The sequence below is a fragment of the Salvia hispanica genome, chromosome 1 (genome assembly GCF_029641045.1).
Source record: "Salvia hispanica isolate PSC_SH4W2 chromosome 1, Shi_PSC_v1, whole genome shotgun sequence".
NCBI classification, from domain to species: Eukaryota; Viridiplantae; Streptophyta; class Magnoliopsida; order Lamiales; family Lamiaceae; genus Salvia; species Salvia hispanica.
In genome coordinates, this window is record NC_142692.1 from 17,953,840 (window position 1) to 17,968,684 (window position 14,845).

The 14,845-nt window shown below is 37.0% G+C and overlaps 1 protein-coding gene across 1 annotated transcript; it reads right to left on the minus strand.

Annotated features, from left to right (window-relative positions):
• Positions 1-2,446: 2,446 nt before the first annotated feature.
• Positions 2,447-3,028, minus strand: LOC148933368 (uncharacterized). Its single transcript, XM_089059837.1, has one exon. The coding sequence runs from the start codon at positions 3,026-3,028 to the stop codon at positions 2,447-2,449; it is 582 nt and encodes a 193-aa protein (XP_088915963.1).
• Positions 3,029-14,845: the final 11,817 nt, after the last annotated feature.

Below are 14,845 nucleotides of genomic sequence, written 5' to 3' on the forward strand. Positions count from 1 at the left end.
TTATTTGTTTTTTATATGATTGAAGTAGGGGTGGCGAAATGGGTGTGGGGATGACTTGCGAAATGGGTTACCCACACCCGACAAGTCGGGTACCCGTATCGGGATTACCTGATACCCATGTCGGGTATCCCGACATTGCGGGTACCCGCATCCGATCTGAAGCTTGGATGTTGAGTTTTGTGCATAAAGTTCTTCAAACCAAAGGTTGAGTTCATGAAACCAATTAATATTTATGCTTCGAGTTATTTTAGTAGTGAAGAATTTTGAGATTGTTGCTGCAATATGATTTTTGATTTTTGTTTTTCAATTTGTTCCTCAATCTTAATGCAATAATTCCAACTGTCTACTATGCACAAATGTGGAGATTTCTAGTCTCTCTCACTGAAAATACTGAAAATATGATGAGAGTGCGTAAGTACGTCATATTTATATATTTTAATACTATATAATTTGTACATTTCCAAATTCCAAATTCAAAAGTAAATGCAAACAAAAATTTATTGTATTAATTTTGATTGCACGTTTTGAATAGATTGAGAATAAAAGCGAGGGCACACTCTATTACTAGTTCTCCTAAGTTTTCAAATGTATGTTTGTTGAAATACAAAAATATTTCAAAAGAAAAAAAACTCTTAGAACTTTTAGATTGTATAAAGTAATAAAAGATTGTATATAGCTAGCTAATACTAATAATATTGAGTATTATCGGGACTAATGGTTATACCCGCGCGGATAGCGGGTATATCCATACCCGCAAAACTCTAAAACGCAATATCCGATTCCGCCCCATTTCCTGTTATCAACGGGTAGCGGGTACCCAATACCCGACAGGTATCGGGTCGAAATGGGACTAACCCATTACCCGCTACCCATTTTACCACCCCTAGATTGAAGTCATGTTATTTTTCATAGATGCGTCTTGGGAGTTGGTTTGAAAAATTTTCATGAGAGGATATTAGGTTTTAGAATTAGGCATGTTAAACATTGATCAAGAAGAAGATAAAAGATATTGATACCATGGATGGAAATTAAAGGAGTTCTTTATTATTGATAAGCTTGTTCTATTGCCTATTATATGAGATTATAATATGTAACTATGCTAAAAGCATTTCCAAGGGAAGAGGTAAACGGAAAGGTAAAGTATGATAACTGCCAAATTTGCCTCTTTTTGATGAAAAAACCTTCTCAAGGGGGAGGTAAATGGGAAGTTGCCTCTTTTTGATGAAAAAACCATCTCAAGGGGGGAGATAAATAGGAAGGTATCATATTTTTTTCTCATTTTGAGGATGTATCTTTACCTCTCCATCAAAGAGAATGTAAAATAGAAAAATCAGTTTTTGAGCTTGGCGAGAGATAAAGAAGCAGCAAAATCTCACAATAAAATTGAACAAATATTGAATTCTCTTAAATTTGTTGTTAGTTTTATGAAATTAATTCCACCAACAAGAAAAAGAAATTCAAACCCTAATTTTTGAAAAAAAAAAACAAGAATAGATTTTCACCTCATTCACTCCTACTTCCAAAGCCAAGCAATTTCTTTTCAATATCAGGCAAAAGAAAATCAAAAGTACAAATCTAGAAAATAAGATAGGAGAAAGAGATTTGTGTTTGAGAGATTGGGGTAGTGCTTCGGTGTTATGAACTTGAATCCTTCGAGTGGATTCTAACTCCAATTGAAATACTTAGGAAGAAATTTAAGAATTAAAGCTGCAAAATACTAAAGAAATGGAAATGTCTATTACTTCATTGCTGAAATGCCACAAAGGCTTTACGCTATTTATAGAGAACAAAATAAAACTATGCACCTAATTAACTGAATGAAACGTGTGTGAGAGGATGCACAAAGTGGAGATAATGCATGAAGTGGAGATATGCTAATCAATGTAACTACTTTGCTGATCATGACTTTGTCAACTACCCTAGATGAAGTCTTTTAAATGGTTGGGCCTTCGTGGGTTACGACATGAGCGGCGTGGGCCTGCTTTAACCGAGTCGGGCTCAGGGGCTGTCTCAACAACAGGACTTGGGTCCATAACATTCCCCGGCAGTTCGAGAACCACCTTGTCCTCAAGGTGTAACTCTGCTGAATGAGATCGAATATGGGAAGCAGGGTCCGAAGTGCCATCGAGGTGTAGAACATGTGGGTGTGCTGTGCTGGAGAGGCTATAGAGGCTAGCTACATTGGTAGACAGAGCCATGTCATTGAGCTCCGGTGGAGGCTGAGTTGTGGCAGCGGCAGAATCACTCTTGACTTCATCATCACCAATTAGAAGAAGGAGTCGAGATGCACAATGGTGAGAACGAGACCACGTTTGGTCACAATTATAACAGAGGCCTTGAGCAACTTTTGCTTGCTTCTCGGGTAGGAGAGCCGACGAACGGGCAGATCGGATTGGGCCCCCAAAGGTACTGAGTTAGGTGATGTGAGAGGAGCAGCTGTGACAGGTTATTGTGGATGGGTGGTGAATTGTTGGCTTGGCGATGATCCCTGAATAGCAGTGGAAGAAGCAAAAGACGACTCATCATGTAATGTTGCGACTTCGCGGGCCATGGCAAAAGCCATTGTGAGAGTAGTGGGGCGCCGCAAATTAAGGTCGCGCCTAAGATGTGGCCTGAGGCCGGAGATAAACACCGAGAGTAATGTAGACTCGGAAACGCCCGAGACTTTGTTTAGTAGTCGCTCGAACTCCGATTGGTATGCCAAAACTGTCGAAGTTTGTTGGACTTTGGACAAAGTACCGATGTAATCTTCGAAATGATCTGGGTCGAAGCGTACATGAATGTGGGATATGAAGTCATCCCATGATAATAGAAGTCCATTGCCACGCATCCACCGGAACCATTCGGAGGCAGGACCTTCCATGCAAAGACCAATGAGGCGTAGCCGCTCATCGTGTGGTGTGTTATAGAAGGAAAAATATTCCTCTATACGATATAGCCACCCGGCGGGGTCTTGCCCATCAAATTTGGGAAGGTCGAGGCGGAGTTGAGGAGCACGGGAGTTTGGACTGTTGAGTGCTTCCGACATATGACAAAACGGGGGCGGCGGGGAATGCGGGGATGGCTGCCAAAAGGCGGAGGTCGGAAATTTGTTGTCATGGAAAGTGTATGTGGAGGTATTGTAGATGGCAGAGGCATGGTTAGGTGTGGAGTAAGTGTATGAGACGGTGGGGTGGAGTGGAGGAGTGCGAAAAGTTGGTCGAAACGCTGCGCAAATGTTGTCGCAAGTGAATCGATTTTCATATTAGTGGAGAGTTGTAGGTGGTCGAGCTGCTGTTGTACGGAGTCGGGAATAGTAGGAGAGTGCGTTGATGAAGAAGCGAGATGGGTCACCAGAGGGAGGCGTGGGCCTGACGAGGTAGGCGGATTGGTGGGAGCATTAGATTTGGGTGGGGAAGTGTTTGGGAGTTCATAGTGAGCTCAATGAAAGCTCCAATGTTATGAACTTGAATCCTTCGAGTGGATTCTAACTCCAATTGAAATACTTAGGAAGGAATTTAAGAATTAAAGCTGCAAAATACTAAAGGAATGGAAATGTCTATTACTTCATTGCTGAAATGCCACAAAGGCTTACACTATTTATAGAGAACAAAATAAATCTATGCACCTAATTAACTGAATGGAAACGTGTGTGAGAGGATGCACAAAGTGGAGATAATGCATGAAGTGGAGATATGCTAATCAATGTAACTACTTTGCTTATCATGACTTTCTCAACTACCCTAGATGAAGTCTTTTAAATGGTTGGGCCTTCGTGGGTTACGACATGAGCGGCGTGGGCCTGCTTTAACCGAGTCGGGCTCAGGGGCTTTATATTTTATATCATATGGTAAATATATTGTTTAATATTTAATATTTTATGTTTAGATTATGGTTTATAATATCTCTTTTAATTTTTGATGATGGTTTAAAAGAGTATCGTTGCATTCTTATAGAATGCAGTCTAGCAACTACTCCCTCTAATCGCGAATAGAAGTTCCATTTTTCCATTTTAGTCAGTCCAGGAATAGGAGTCCCGGTTCACTTTTATCATAAATGGTAAGAGCATCCACAATGGATGCCTGATCTCACGTCCGATCGCCCGAGATCGGGCTCGGGCATCGTCGGGCTGCAGACGTCGGTCGCGCCCGACGACGATCAAAAGATCGTTCGCGACCGATCTCTAGCCCGATCCATCGGGTGAGAGATCGAGCATCCATTGCAGCCCGACGCCCGAGCCCGATCGGGTGTTTTTTCAATTTTTTTTAATTCTTTAAACCCTCATTAAACCACTATTAAAATATGATGTAGTTTTTTTTTAATTTAGTAATTTAGTTTAATGTAGTTTTTCTCAGCTAAGTATGATGTAGTTTTTTTTTTAATTAAGTAATGTAGTTTTTTTTTTTTGCATTTGTGGTGTTTAATATAATATATTTTGGTATTTTAGTAATTAAAAATATTAAAAAACAATAATATTAAAATTGAAATGAAAAATGGATTAGAGATAGGGAATCCACTAGGGCTCCACCATTGTAGAACGATAGGACATGCTGATGTGGCAACCACTAGGGATTTCACTAGGACATCCATTGTGGATGCTCTAATAGGGTATCACCTTCCACTAACTCATTCCACTCATATTTCATTTAAAACTAATATATATATGTGGACCCCTATTCCACTAACTTTTTTCCACTCACTTTTATTATCATTTCTTAAAACTCGTGCCGCACTAAATGGGACTCCTAATGACGGACGGAGGGAGTAACAATTTAGAATATAACCATTTACCTTTTCAATAGGACATTTTATCTTTGGAGTTGGTTGCTTTTCGGAAAGGTATAATTGCACTTTTTGAGAAGGTATAAACATGATATACCTTTTTTATTTACCTTCTTCCCTTGGAGTTGCTCTAACACAAGAAGGAATCTTAGAATAGCTAAATGTAGCGTCGAAGCCAGGAATTTTACGATGGGCCTAAGTCATTGCTGTTAGATATAGGGTTTATTCGATTACGGTGATATCAGAAGTTAGAAGTAGTCAATATATAATATTTTTAAATTTTATATAAGTATAAAGGATGGAAACAAATTTTGTATGATGTTTAAATGTTCACCATAAAAAAAATGGATCAAAATATTAACAAATAGTACTACCAGAATAGAATTTTTTTTTAGATTACAAAGATTTAAAATTATCATAAGCAATGGTGTAAAAGAGAATAAAAATTACACATAAATTACTGCATATATAATACGTCCCCCGTTAACGAAAAATAGTCTCATTTTGCTATTTTAGGATGTCCACAAAAAATAGTTTCATTTTTTAAAATAGAAAGTTTTCCTTTCATGTTTTATCCACTTTTTCTCCTCTTTGAGCTCTCTCCCATGTTATACCAACTTTTTTTCCATATCTCTTTCTTACTAGGGGTGTCGAAACGGGTACCCGCGGATATCCGAATCCGATTTGGCGGATACCCGATCCCAAAAAGCTCAATATTTTACTACCCAATTCCGACATGTATGGTTATACGGGTATCCCAAACCCGCAGTTGCGGGTATCCAAACTCGCTGACATCATTTGAGTTAATATATGTGTGTCACTATGTGTACGTATATAAAAATATATGTGTACCAATATAGGTGTACTGTTATTCATCGTTATAACTATATATAAATAGTACTAAATCCGTCCACCATTTAATCCGTTTGTAATTATGAGTTTAGGTTCATTTTTATACTATAAATGGTAGATAGACCTCACATTTCAATAATCTATTTCACTCACGTTTTATTATAAAACTAATATATGTCTCACATTCCACTATATTTTTACAGCCACTTTTCTTTACATTAATAAAACCCTTGCCGAACTCAAATGAGACTCCTAATGCCAGACATTATATATGTGGGTGTGTAAGTATACGTGCATGTGCTATCCATATAATACTGTGTTATATAGAATGAGAAAAAAATAGAGATAAAGTTTATCGGGCATTAAATATTTGAAACTAATTAACCCTAAACCCTAAAATTTGAAAACCCTAATCCTGAAAATATCGGGTATTATCGGGATTATCGGGTATACTCACGCGGGTATCGGATATACCCCTACCTGCAAAACTTTAAAACCTACTACCCGATCTCGCCCGGTTTCTCGCTATTGTCACGGGTACCCGATACTCGACGGGTATCGGATCGGGATGAGAATTACCCGTTACTCGCACCTATTTCGCCACCCCTATTTCTTACTTTACCTATTTTTTCTCCTATCTCTCTTACTTACGAATTTCTTATTCAAATTCGTGTCGTCCACAAATGAGACTATTTTTTGTGGACGAAGAGAGTATATAGTAAAATGCAAGGACGGAACCAGAAGTTCGAAGAAGCCGGTGCTTAATTAAAGTAAAACGTTTTGTATTTAATTTTATACATAAAGTTTTTGCAAATTTTGTGAGACACCGGATGATAATTGTAACTAAAAAAATTCAATAAATCACCATTATCAAGTACTCCCTCCGTCCACGAATAGTAATTCTATTTTTTTCATTTTAGTCCGTCCGCAAATAAGAGTCCTAGTTCACTTTTAACATAAATGGTAATAGGGTTTCACCTTTCACTAACTTATTCCACTCACATTTCATTTTAAACTAATGGAGTATATAATTGGGACCCCTATTTCGCTAACTTTTTTCCACTCATTTTTCTTAACATTTCTTAAAACCAGTGCTACCAAGAAATGAAACTCCTAGAGGCGGACCCATAGAGTACTATATACTCCCTCTGTCCGCGAATAGGAGTCCCGGTTCACTTTTACCATAAATGGTAATAGGGTCCCACCTTCCACTAACTCATTCCACTCACATTTCATTTAAAACTAATATATACAAGTGAGATCTCTATTTCACTAACTTTTTTGCACCCACTTTTATTAACAATTCTTAAAACCTGTATCGCCCATAAATGAGACTCCTAATGACGGACGGAGGGAGTATGTCACTAAAACTCCAAATTCAATCTAAATTCATAACTATCTAATTCCAAATTAATAAAACAAAAAGTAGAGTAATTCACCAATCACTATCATAATTTCTTGAAATGTAATTCTAAATTGAATGTAAAGTAAAATATCAAGCCTTGATTTACCGTCCCTAAATAATTGATCATTTAATAATTGAAAAATAAGCATATATAAATCTCAAAATTTTAATTATATTTAAAATAAATTTGGATGGTAAATAAAAGCAAGGACAATGCAATTTTTTTTTTCATTTTGCATCGTTACTTTTATTAGAATACTAAATTTTTTATAAAGTCACCAATTAAATGTATATATTCGATTAATTTTAAATTGTAATCATAATATAAAAATATTTGAAGTAGTTTTGTAAAAACTGGCTATGGGCCGACAAAAACTAGATAAAGACATAGTAATTGGATTTTTAAAATAGAAAAAATATTGAATTCGAATGTGCGGGATGGAGTAGTCTGTAGATACTAGGCTCCTCGACTAGCTTTACTTTTGGTGAATTCAACATGCATTCTCCTTTCTTCTTCGTTTGTTTCTCTTCTTCCTCACCATCACGCACAGTGACACAGATTGATATAATTTCTCACATTCGGGGTCGGCCATGAGGGGTACTAGTCTGGCGCCGGCCAAGCCCCCGCTGGAGCGGTGGCTTGGCCTGCGCTTGGTCCGTCCCTGGTCAATCGCAAAATTGAAGGGGGTACCAAGGCCTCCCTAGCCCCAACGTGGCTTCGCCACTGACTAAATGTGTATCATATTACACATAAGCTAATTACTTAACAAGGAAAGTTGACTATACGATATGTGTTCATGTGTTGATCTTCTCGCTTAGTCTGTCTTTACTTTACAATAATAGCAAGGCCAGATTATTAGCCGCACAGAATGCAAAAATCAGACATCACCGCTAAACAACAATTACTCAAAAAACAAATTTTAATGCGTTCATTATCAATACGAATGAATAATAATCGAAAGAGTGATATTAAATGGCCATTTACACAAGGGTAGATTAGATGATGGAATTATAAGAAAAAATGAACATATATATCGTTTACCTTATTTTCGTTTTTTTTTATTTCCCTCCATCTTTTATTTTTGTAGGATGAAATTAAATCAATATTTCAAAATTTGAATTAAAGATACCTCAATTAATACGCCTATTAACGGCTCAAAATTGAAAATTTATCAAAGCATTGAAAGATTAGTTGAGTTTCTACAACTGCTTGCTGCTGCTGCTACTATTACTAATGAGGTAGGACTAGTTCGTCTCATAAGAATATGTACTTTTCAATTATGGAAATTCCTTTATTCTAATGAGGTATGACTCATTATCCACTAACAATATTTTAATTACTTTTTTTCTCTCAACATCTCTCTTAGTTTATAAATTTTGTATTAAAACTCCTGTCAAACCCAAAATGCATATTTTTTTGGGAACGGATGAAGTATTTAATAAGACGGTATCTAGGAGTTGTAATATTAGTGAAATTTATTTGATTGTTGATCTAAAGCTACTCCTGTGGTCACGACACGGACAATTGCACTAATAATAACTTTTCGTAATATTAAAAATGTCACTATAAAATAAGCCTAGCTATAAAATTACAATATTTATAACTGCTCGCTTTAAGAAATAATTTTTAATGAATTATATTAATAAACCCCAACTGAGGAAATTCATCTTGAAAATGAAAAACTAAAAATTACTATTATAATACAAATATAATTCAATTATTTTACTACCATCTCCGTCGATTAAATTTTGTCACACTTTGGGCTGGGCGCGAGTTTTAATAAATGTTATAGAAAATGAATTAAAAAAGTTAGTGGAGACTTTTATATATTAGTTTTACAATAAAATGTGAGTTGAATAAATTAGTGGAATATGATATCCACTGCCAAAAATGGTAAAAAGTGAAATGTGACAAATTTTACTGGACGGACGAAAATGAGAAAATGTGACAAAATTTAAGGGACAGAGAGAATATTAAATAATTTCTACGTTTAAAAATAATTTCTCAGCACTATCATCCACTTAATTAGTGATCATTAGATCGATTTTCTTATATATTCTATTGATAAGAAAGATGGAATATAAAAATACATCTAAAACAAGAAAATAAAAGCAGGCTTCATGTTAAAGTATGTGTAGATAAGACTTTTTCTTTGTTGTTTGATAGAAAAAAATTTATCTAAATTTGTGTAATTAGATGTCAGTGGTTTAACTTGATAAATTGGTGGGTTACATAAATAAAGTTAAAGCTACTATAATTTTGGCAAGATTGAGGCGGACCCATCTTATGTTGGGCTTCGAGTTAAGCTTACATGTGATATCAAATTATTAGAAATGTCCATATACAATTTTCTATTTTGGTATTACTCCATCCGTCCCACTTTAGCAGTCCCGATTTATCATTTTTAAGTGTCCCAATTTATGGGTTCCGATTGGAATATTTCTTAAATGGTAATAGCCCCACATTCCACTAACATTTTTCCGTTCACATTTGATTATAAAACTATATAAAAGTAGGACTTATATCAAACTATCTTTTTTTACTAACTTTCATTTAGATTTCTTAAAACTCATGCCGCACTCAAATGAAACTCCTAAAATGAGGGATTACTATCTTATCAAACACATGCTAAAAAGATAATGAAACGAAATTGGATATAATATTAAAAAATAAATGAAAATGATAATAGTCATCACATCTAATTATTTTATTATTAATAATATTAAATATTATAAAATGACTATATATATATATATATATAGGGATGTACTAGTATAACAACTAATTTTAAAGTTACAACGTACATCCAATCTGGTGCTGCCATGTGGCATAAAAAATGCAATATTGTAATCACTAAAATGCAATATATATTTGTAGAATCTATAAATGAATTTCGCCAGATTGCATTTTTGTTATATGCAGATTGCATTTTTTATTGTTGAGTTTTGCATTTTCACATAAATTGCATTTTATATAAAGACGGATTGCATTGCGAAAATGCATATACAACTAGATTGCATTTTTGTGTTTAAAATATTGCATGTTTTGTGCCACATGGCAGCACCAAATTGGATGTACGTTGTGACTCTAAATAAGGGGGCTGTTAGAGTTTGTATACTAGAAATCACGTTTCGAGTGATTGAATACTGTAAAACTCTTATTTTATTTTCCAATAAATAAAACAGATTATTTTTGTCATAATGTTGTTATGTTTTACATTTAATGGATGTTAATGCATGTTTAAATGTATAAGTTAACTTAACAAAGTCTATGTCTTTGTTTTAGTAGACTGGTTGTGGGCGTCGTCCACTTTAAGGTAATACGGTCAGTTCTAAAACAAAGAAAAAGATGAATTTCACAACCTAGATGGAATTTGACTATCCATCGAGAAAGGTTGCAATGTCAGTCCGCATATTTCTAAGCCTTACTGAAATAAGATGACATTGGTGTGGTATAGCACTGAACGGATCTAACAGCAAGACTTGCCTTAGGCTATCTACTGAAAGGCGAGGTCTTGATAAATATTTGTTTCTTAATCAATGTAGGTTAGCATTGAGCATACGGTATTGATTATGCACTACTTTGACTTATCAAATGGTGCGGGTTTTTCGTAACCCAATTATCCTGATATATTGGGTAGTGGTGATCGATACCTAGCGGTGCTAGGATTGCTATTATATTGAATCGTGCGCGAGCTGAGTCTCGTTTGATAATGTCCTCAAGAGGAGCGTGAAACGAGGTTTTATTATTCGGAACCTAGCTAGTTGGAGTGTGATTACTCTATGAATAATAAATAAGCGTTTCATGCTAAGTCCACTCTTGGAATTAATAAGAAGTTAATTAATTAAGTCAATAGCAGACATTAATTAATTAATGGACATTTTAATCTTAAGCACGGGAAATGAAAGTTAAACGGAAACCCGGATTACTTGTAATTTCGGATTTGGATGGGGAGAGTTCAATATTACTTCTGTAGTGGCTGCTCGTAATATTCCAATTATAACTTATATTAAATTGTGGGTTCAATTTAATCAGTAAAAAGTAAATTGGATGAGCCCATATCCAAAACCTTCCATAGATCCCTGTCTGGGCCCAAAAGGAACTTAATATAAATAGGAGAATAAAGGAGACAGAAATAACACAATTTTATTTGCTAAAATTTTCGAAAATCATAGAGCTCCCCAGCTGTAGGAATTTTCGAATTCCTCTCCTATTCCAAAAAGGATTTCTTCTGTCTTCTTTATTTAAGTCCTAGTATTCTAGTAAGATCAGCCCACACTGATATTGGGATACAGTTCGGGAACCAGAGAGAAGATTTGTGGTTTAGTACTCAAAGCATCACGTGGAGAAGAAGCTAGCCATCTTCAATTCTTTGGAGAATTAATTAGGTATTTTTCTGCTCCGTAGAAAAGCATGTTTTAGGTTTCAATATTCTTAAAGCATGATTAATTCAAGTTATGAGCATGATACATGTGATAATTACGCGAATAGCTTTTGTCTAAATAATCTGCTAAATAGATCTGATTATTATGTGATTGATTTATGCGCCCGCTTCCGCTGCCAGCACCAACAATTGGTATCAGAGCCAGTCTTTGGCTCTGATTATTTGGATTTAAATTTCGCGAAATTCATGTATGCATGTCTTATTTGATTACGAAGCATGTTCTTGTTTTATTATTTATGTTTATGCAAGTTGAACTCAAGAACATTCGAATCATAGAACTTGAATTATTCGAACGTGTGAGATGTGCGATTCGTCGGCGCTTGCGCCGGGACGAATCGCACTACGTACGATCGGAGTAGGGTAGTCGAAAGAGTGGGAGCCGAGGGTCGACGGAAAAGGGGCTCGTGCCGGCCGAACCCGTCGAACCCTAGCCGACCTCGATCTAATCGACGAATACGTCGATTGAGTGGGAGCGAGGGGCGCGATCAGCCGGCGACGTGCAGACGAGGGTGGACTCATCCACGCCGCCGGGAAGACCGCCGTTCCCGGCGCAATCCACGAACCATGACCGATCAGTGGGAGCTTCGGAGCGATCATCCGGCGACGTGAATACGTGCGAGGGCACGTCTACACCGCCGGTGAGACCGCGGCGCCGATTTTCTCACAGCTTGAACGGTGATCGACGGCGCGACATGGTGGCGAAGCCACCGGGAAAAAGCCGCGATGAACCCTAGCCCTAACCCTAACCCACCTGAACCCTAGGCCGCGCGAGGCAGAACCGGAGCAGCACCGCCGTGAGCGGCTGTTGCTGGTTCATTCCAGATCGCAGCGACGGGCGGAGTTCGCCGGAGCTATGCAGCCTTCGCTGCATGGCTGGTTGACGACGGAGGGATAAGCGGCGATGCCGCGGAGGGAGAAGGAAGCAAAGAGCCTTCGGGCGCGGCCTGCCGGCGGCGGTCGGGTGGCGAACGCGCCGCTCCGGCGAGCGTCTCCGGCGGCGTCTTCAAATCTTCGTCGTGTTGATTCGTGCAAATCTCGAATCGCAAGATAATGACGAAAGATTATTTTAATGATTATTTAATTCCTAAATTAATAGATATCATTAAAAATAATATTATTTAATGAAATAAAATATTTTGGGAAGATTTCCCTAGATTTTAGGAATATTTGGATTATTTTCTATATCTATGAATATTTTATATCCTAGATGATATAGATGAGAATAATTTAATAGTTTCCTAAATATAATATATCTAGAATCTATAATAAGATAGATATATAAGATTACATTAAATAATATAATTTAATATTCTTCCTTAATCTTGAACTTGGAAATTATATGAATTTAATTTTTCATGTCTAATTAAGATTATAAATAATGTACTTTATTTTAGATATATCTTATAGTATGACATGAATAAGAATTAAATTCTAGATTAATAATTTCTATAATGAGACTTTAAAGATTATAAAAGATTTAATTATCCAGTCAATTAAATACCAACAGAATTTAATTAGTCTTAATCTGCCTTAAGGCTAAAGGATAATTAATGAAAAACCATAACTAAAATGTCTAAGCGATAATTATGAACTTAAGGTTTATATATGGTCTCCATCGGTTGGACTGCCAAATTTTGTGAAGCTGATTTTCTAATATTATCGCCATCTACAAAGTAGGGACAATAATCCTACGAAAACGGTAAGTTCATAAGGGCGGACTTCTCACATAATAAATAGAATGAACTAGAAAGTGGTTCCCAATATTATTGCCACCTGCAAAGTGGGGACAATAATCCTAAGGAACTGCAATTTTCAGGGTTCAATCAGAATTTATGAGATAGCTTGGTTTTGTTATCAGCGCACGAACATTGTTATGGGAGTGTGTTGTAGAAATAAAATTCTGTAATGCTAAATCTGATGGTCATGCTTAGGCAGCATTTGGCGTGTTGACCTCCAAAGGAGGAAGATATTGATGCGTCGGTGTTGTGACCAGTAAAATTGTAAAGTTTTTGATGCGTATTAACCTCCAAAGGAGGATACAATTTATTAATTTTGCTGTTGTAAGATTTTGAAAAGTTCTATGGTTAATCTACTCAATTTCCTTACATAAGTTTATGACAAATAGTAAAATCTTCTGTTTGCAGTGCAATAAAATCCGTCAAGATGTCTTTTAATCCTCTTTCTGCCATTCTCAAAGAAAACAAACTCGAAGGCCAAAATTACATCGAATGGAAACAAAACTTGGATATCGTTCTCACAGCCGAAGAGTACAAGTTCGTGCTCACTACTCCACACCCAGCTGTGCCGGCAGCTAATGCCGCGCAAGCATTGCGAGATGCGCATAGACGGTGGCATAAGGCGAATGAGATGGCTAAGTGCTATATGTTGGCTTCTATGTCATCAGTACTCAAGCATCAGCATTCTGCCATGGAAACTGCCGCCGAGATCATGACAAATCTCGCAAATCTTTTTGGTACTCAGAATCGAACGGCTAAGTCTCAAGCTTTTCGGAGTATCATGACGAAGTCTATGAAGGAAGGCTCGTCTGTGAGGCAACACGTCCTCGAGATGATGAGTCACCTCAACCAAATTGAGGTATTGGGAGGGACGATCGATCCCGAGTCCCAGGTTACTATCATCCTTCAGAGTCTTCCCCCTAGCTTCCAACAGTTCAAGCTCAACTTCGAGATGAACAAGCGGAATTACACTTTGGCAGAGCTGCTGACTGAACTTCAGTCGGCGGAGGACCTTATGGTTCAAGCTAAGGTGGCCATGTTGAGTTTGGCGCCTAATTCCTCTGGCTCTAAGCCTAGAAAAGGAAAGAAAAAGGCACCGAACCCAGTGGCAGCTAAGAATGCTAAGGGAAAGAAGAAACAGCGGGGTGACAAGAAGCAAACTGGAAAGTGCTTCAAATGTGGAGAGAAAGGTCATTGGAAGCCAGACTGTCCTAAAAAGGGCAAGGCTACAGGTATGCACCATGCTCTAGTAGTCGAGTCATGTTTGGCTTCGACATCTACTCATACTTGGGTTATTGATACTGGAGCAACTGATCATATATGTTTTGATCCTGACTTAATGCAGGTGACAAGACGGTTACATGATCGTGAGATCGAAGTCCAGCTGGGCGACGCTACGAAAGTGGCGGCCGTTGCAGTGGGAGACGTTTATTTACGTTTTTCTAGTGATAGATTTTTTATTTTGAAGAATGTTTTGTTGATACCCTCTTTTAGAAGAAATTTAATTTCAGTTTCTAAATTGTCTTTTGATGGATATTCGATTTCTTTTAATGACAATTGCGTTATTAAGAAAGATGGTTCTTATATCTGTCGTGGTATCATGGAAAATAATCTGTACACGATCACTTCTACACAATTTAATCAAC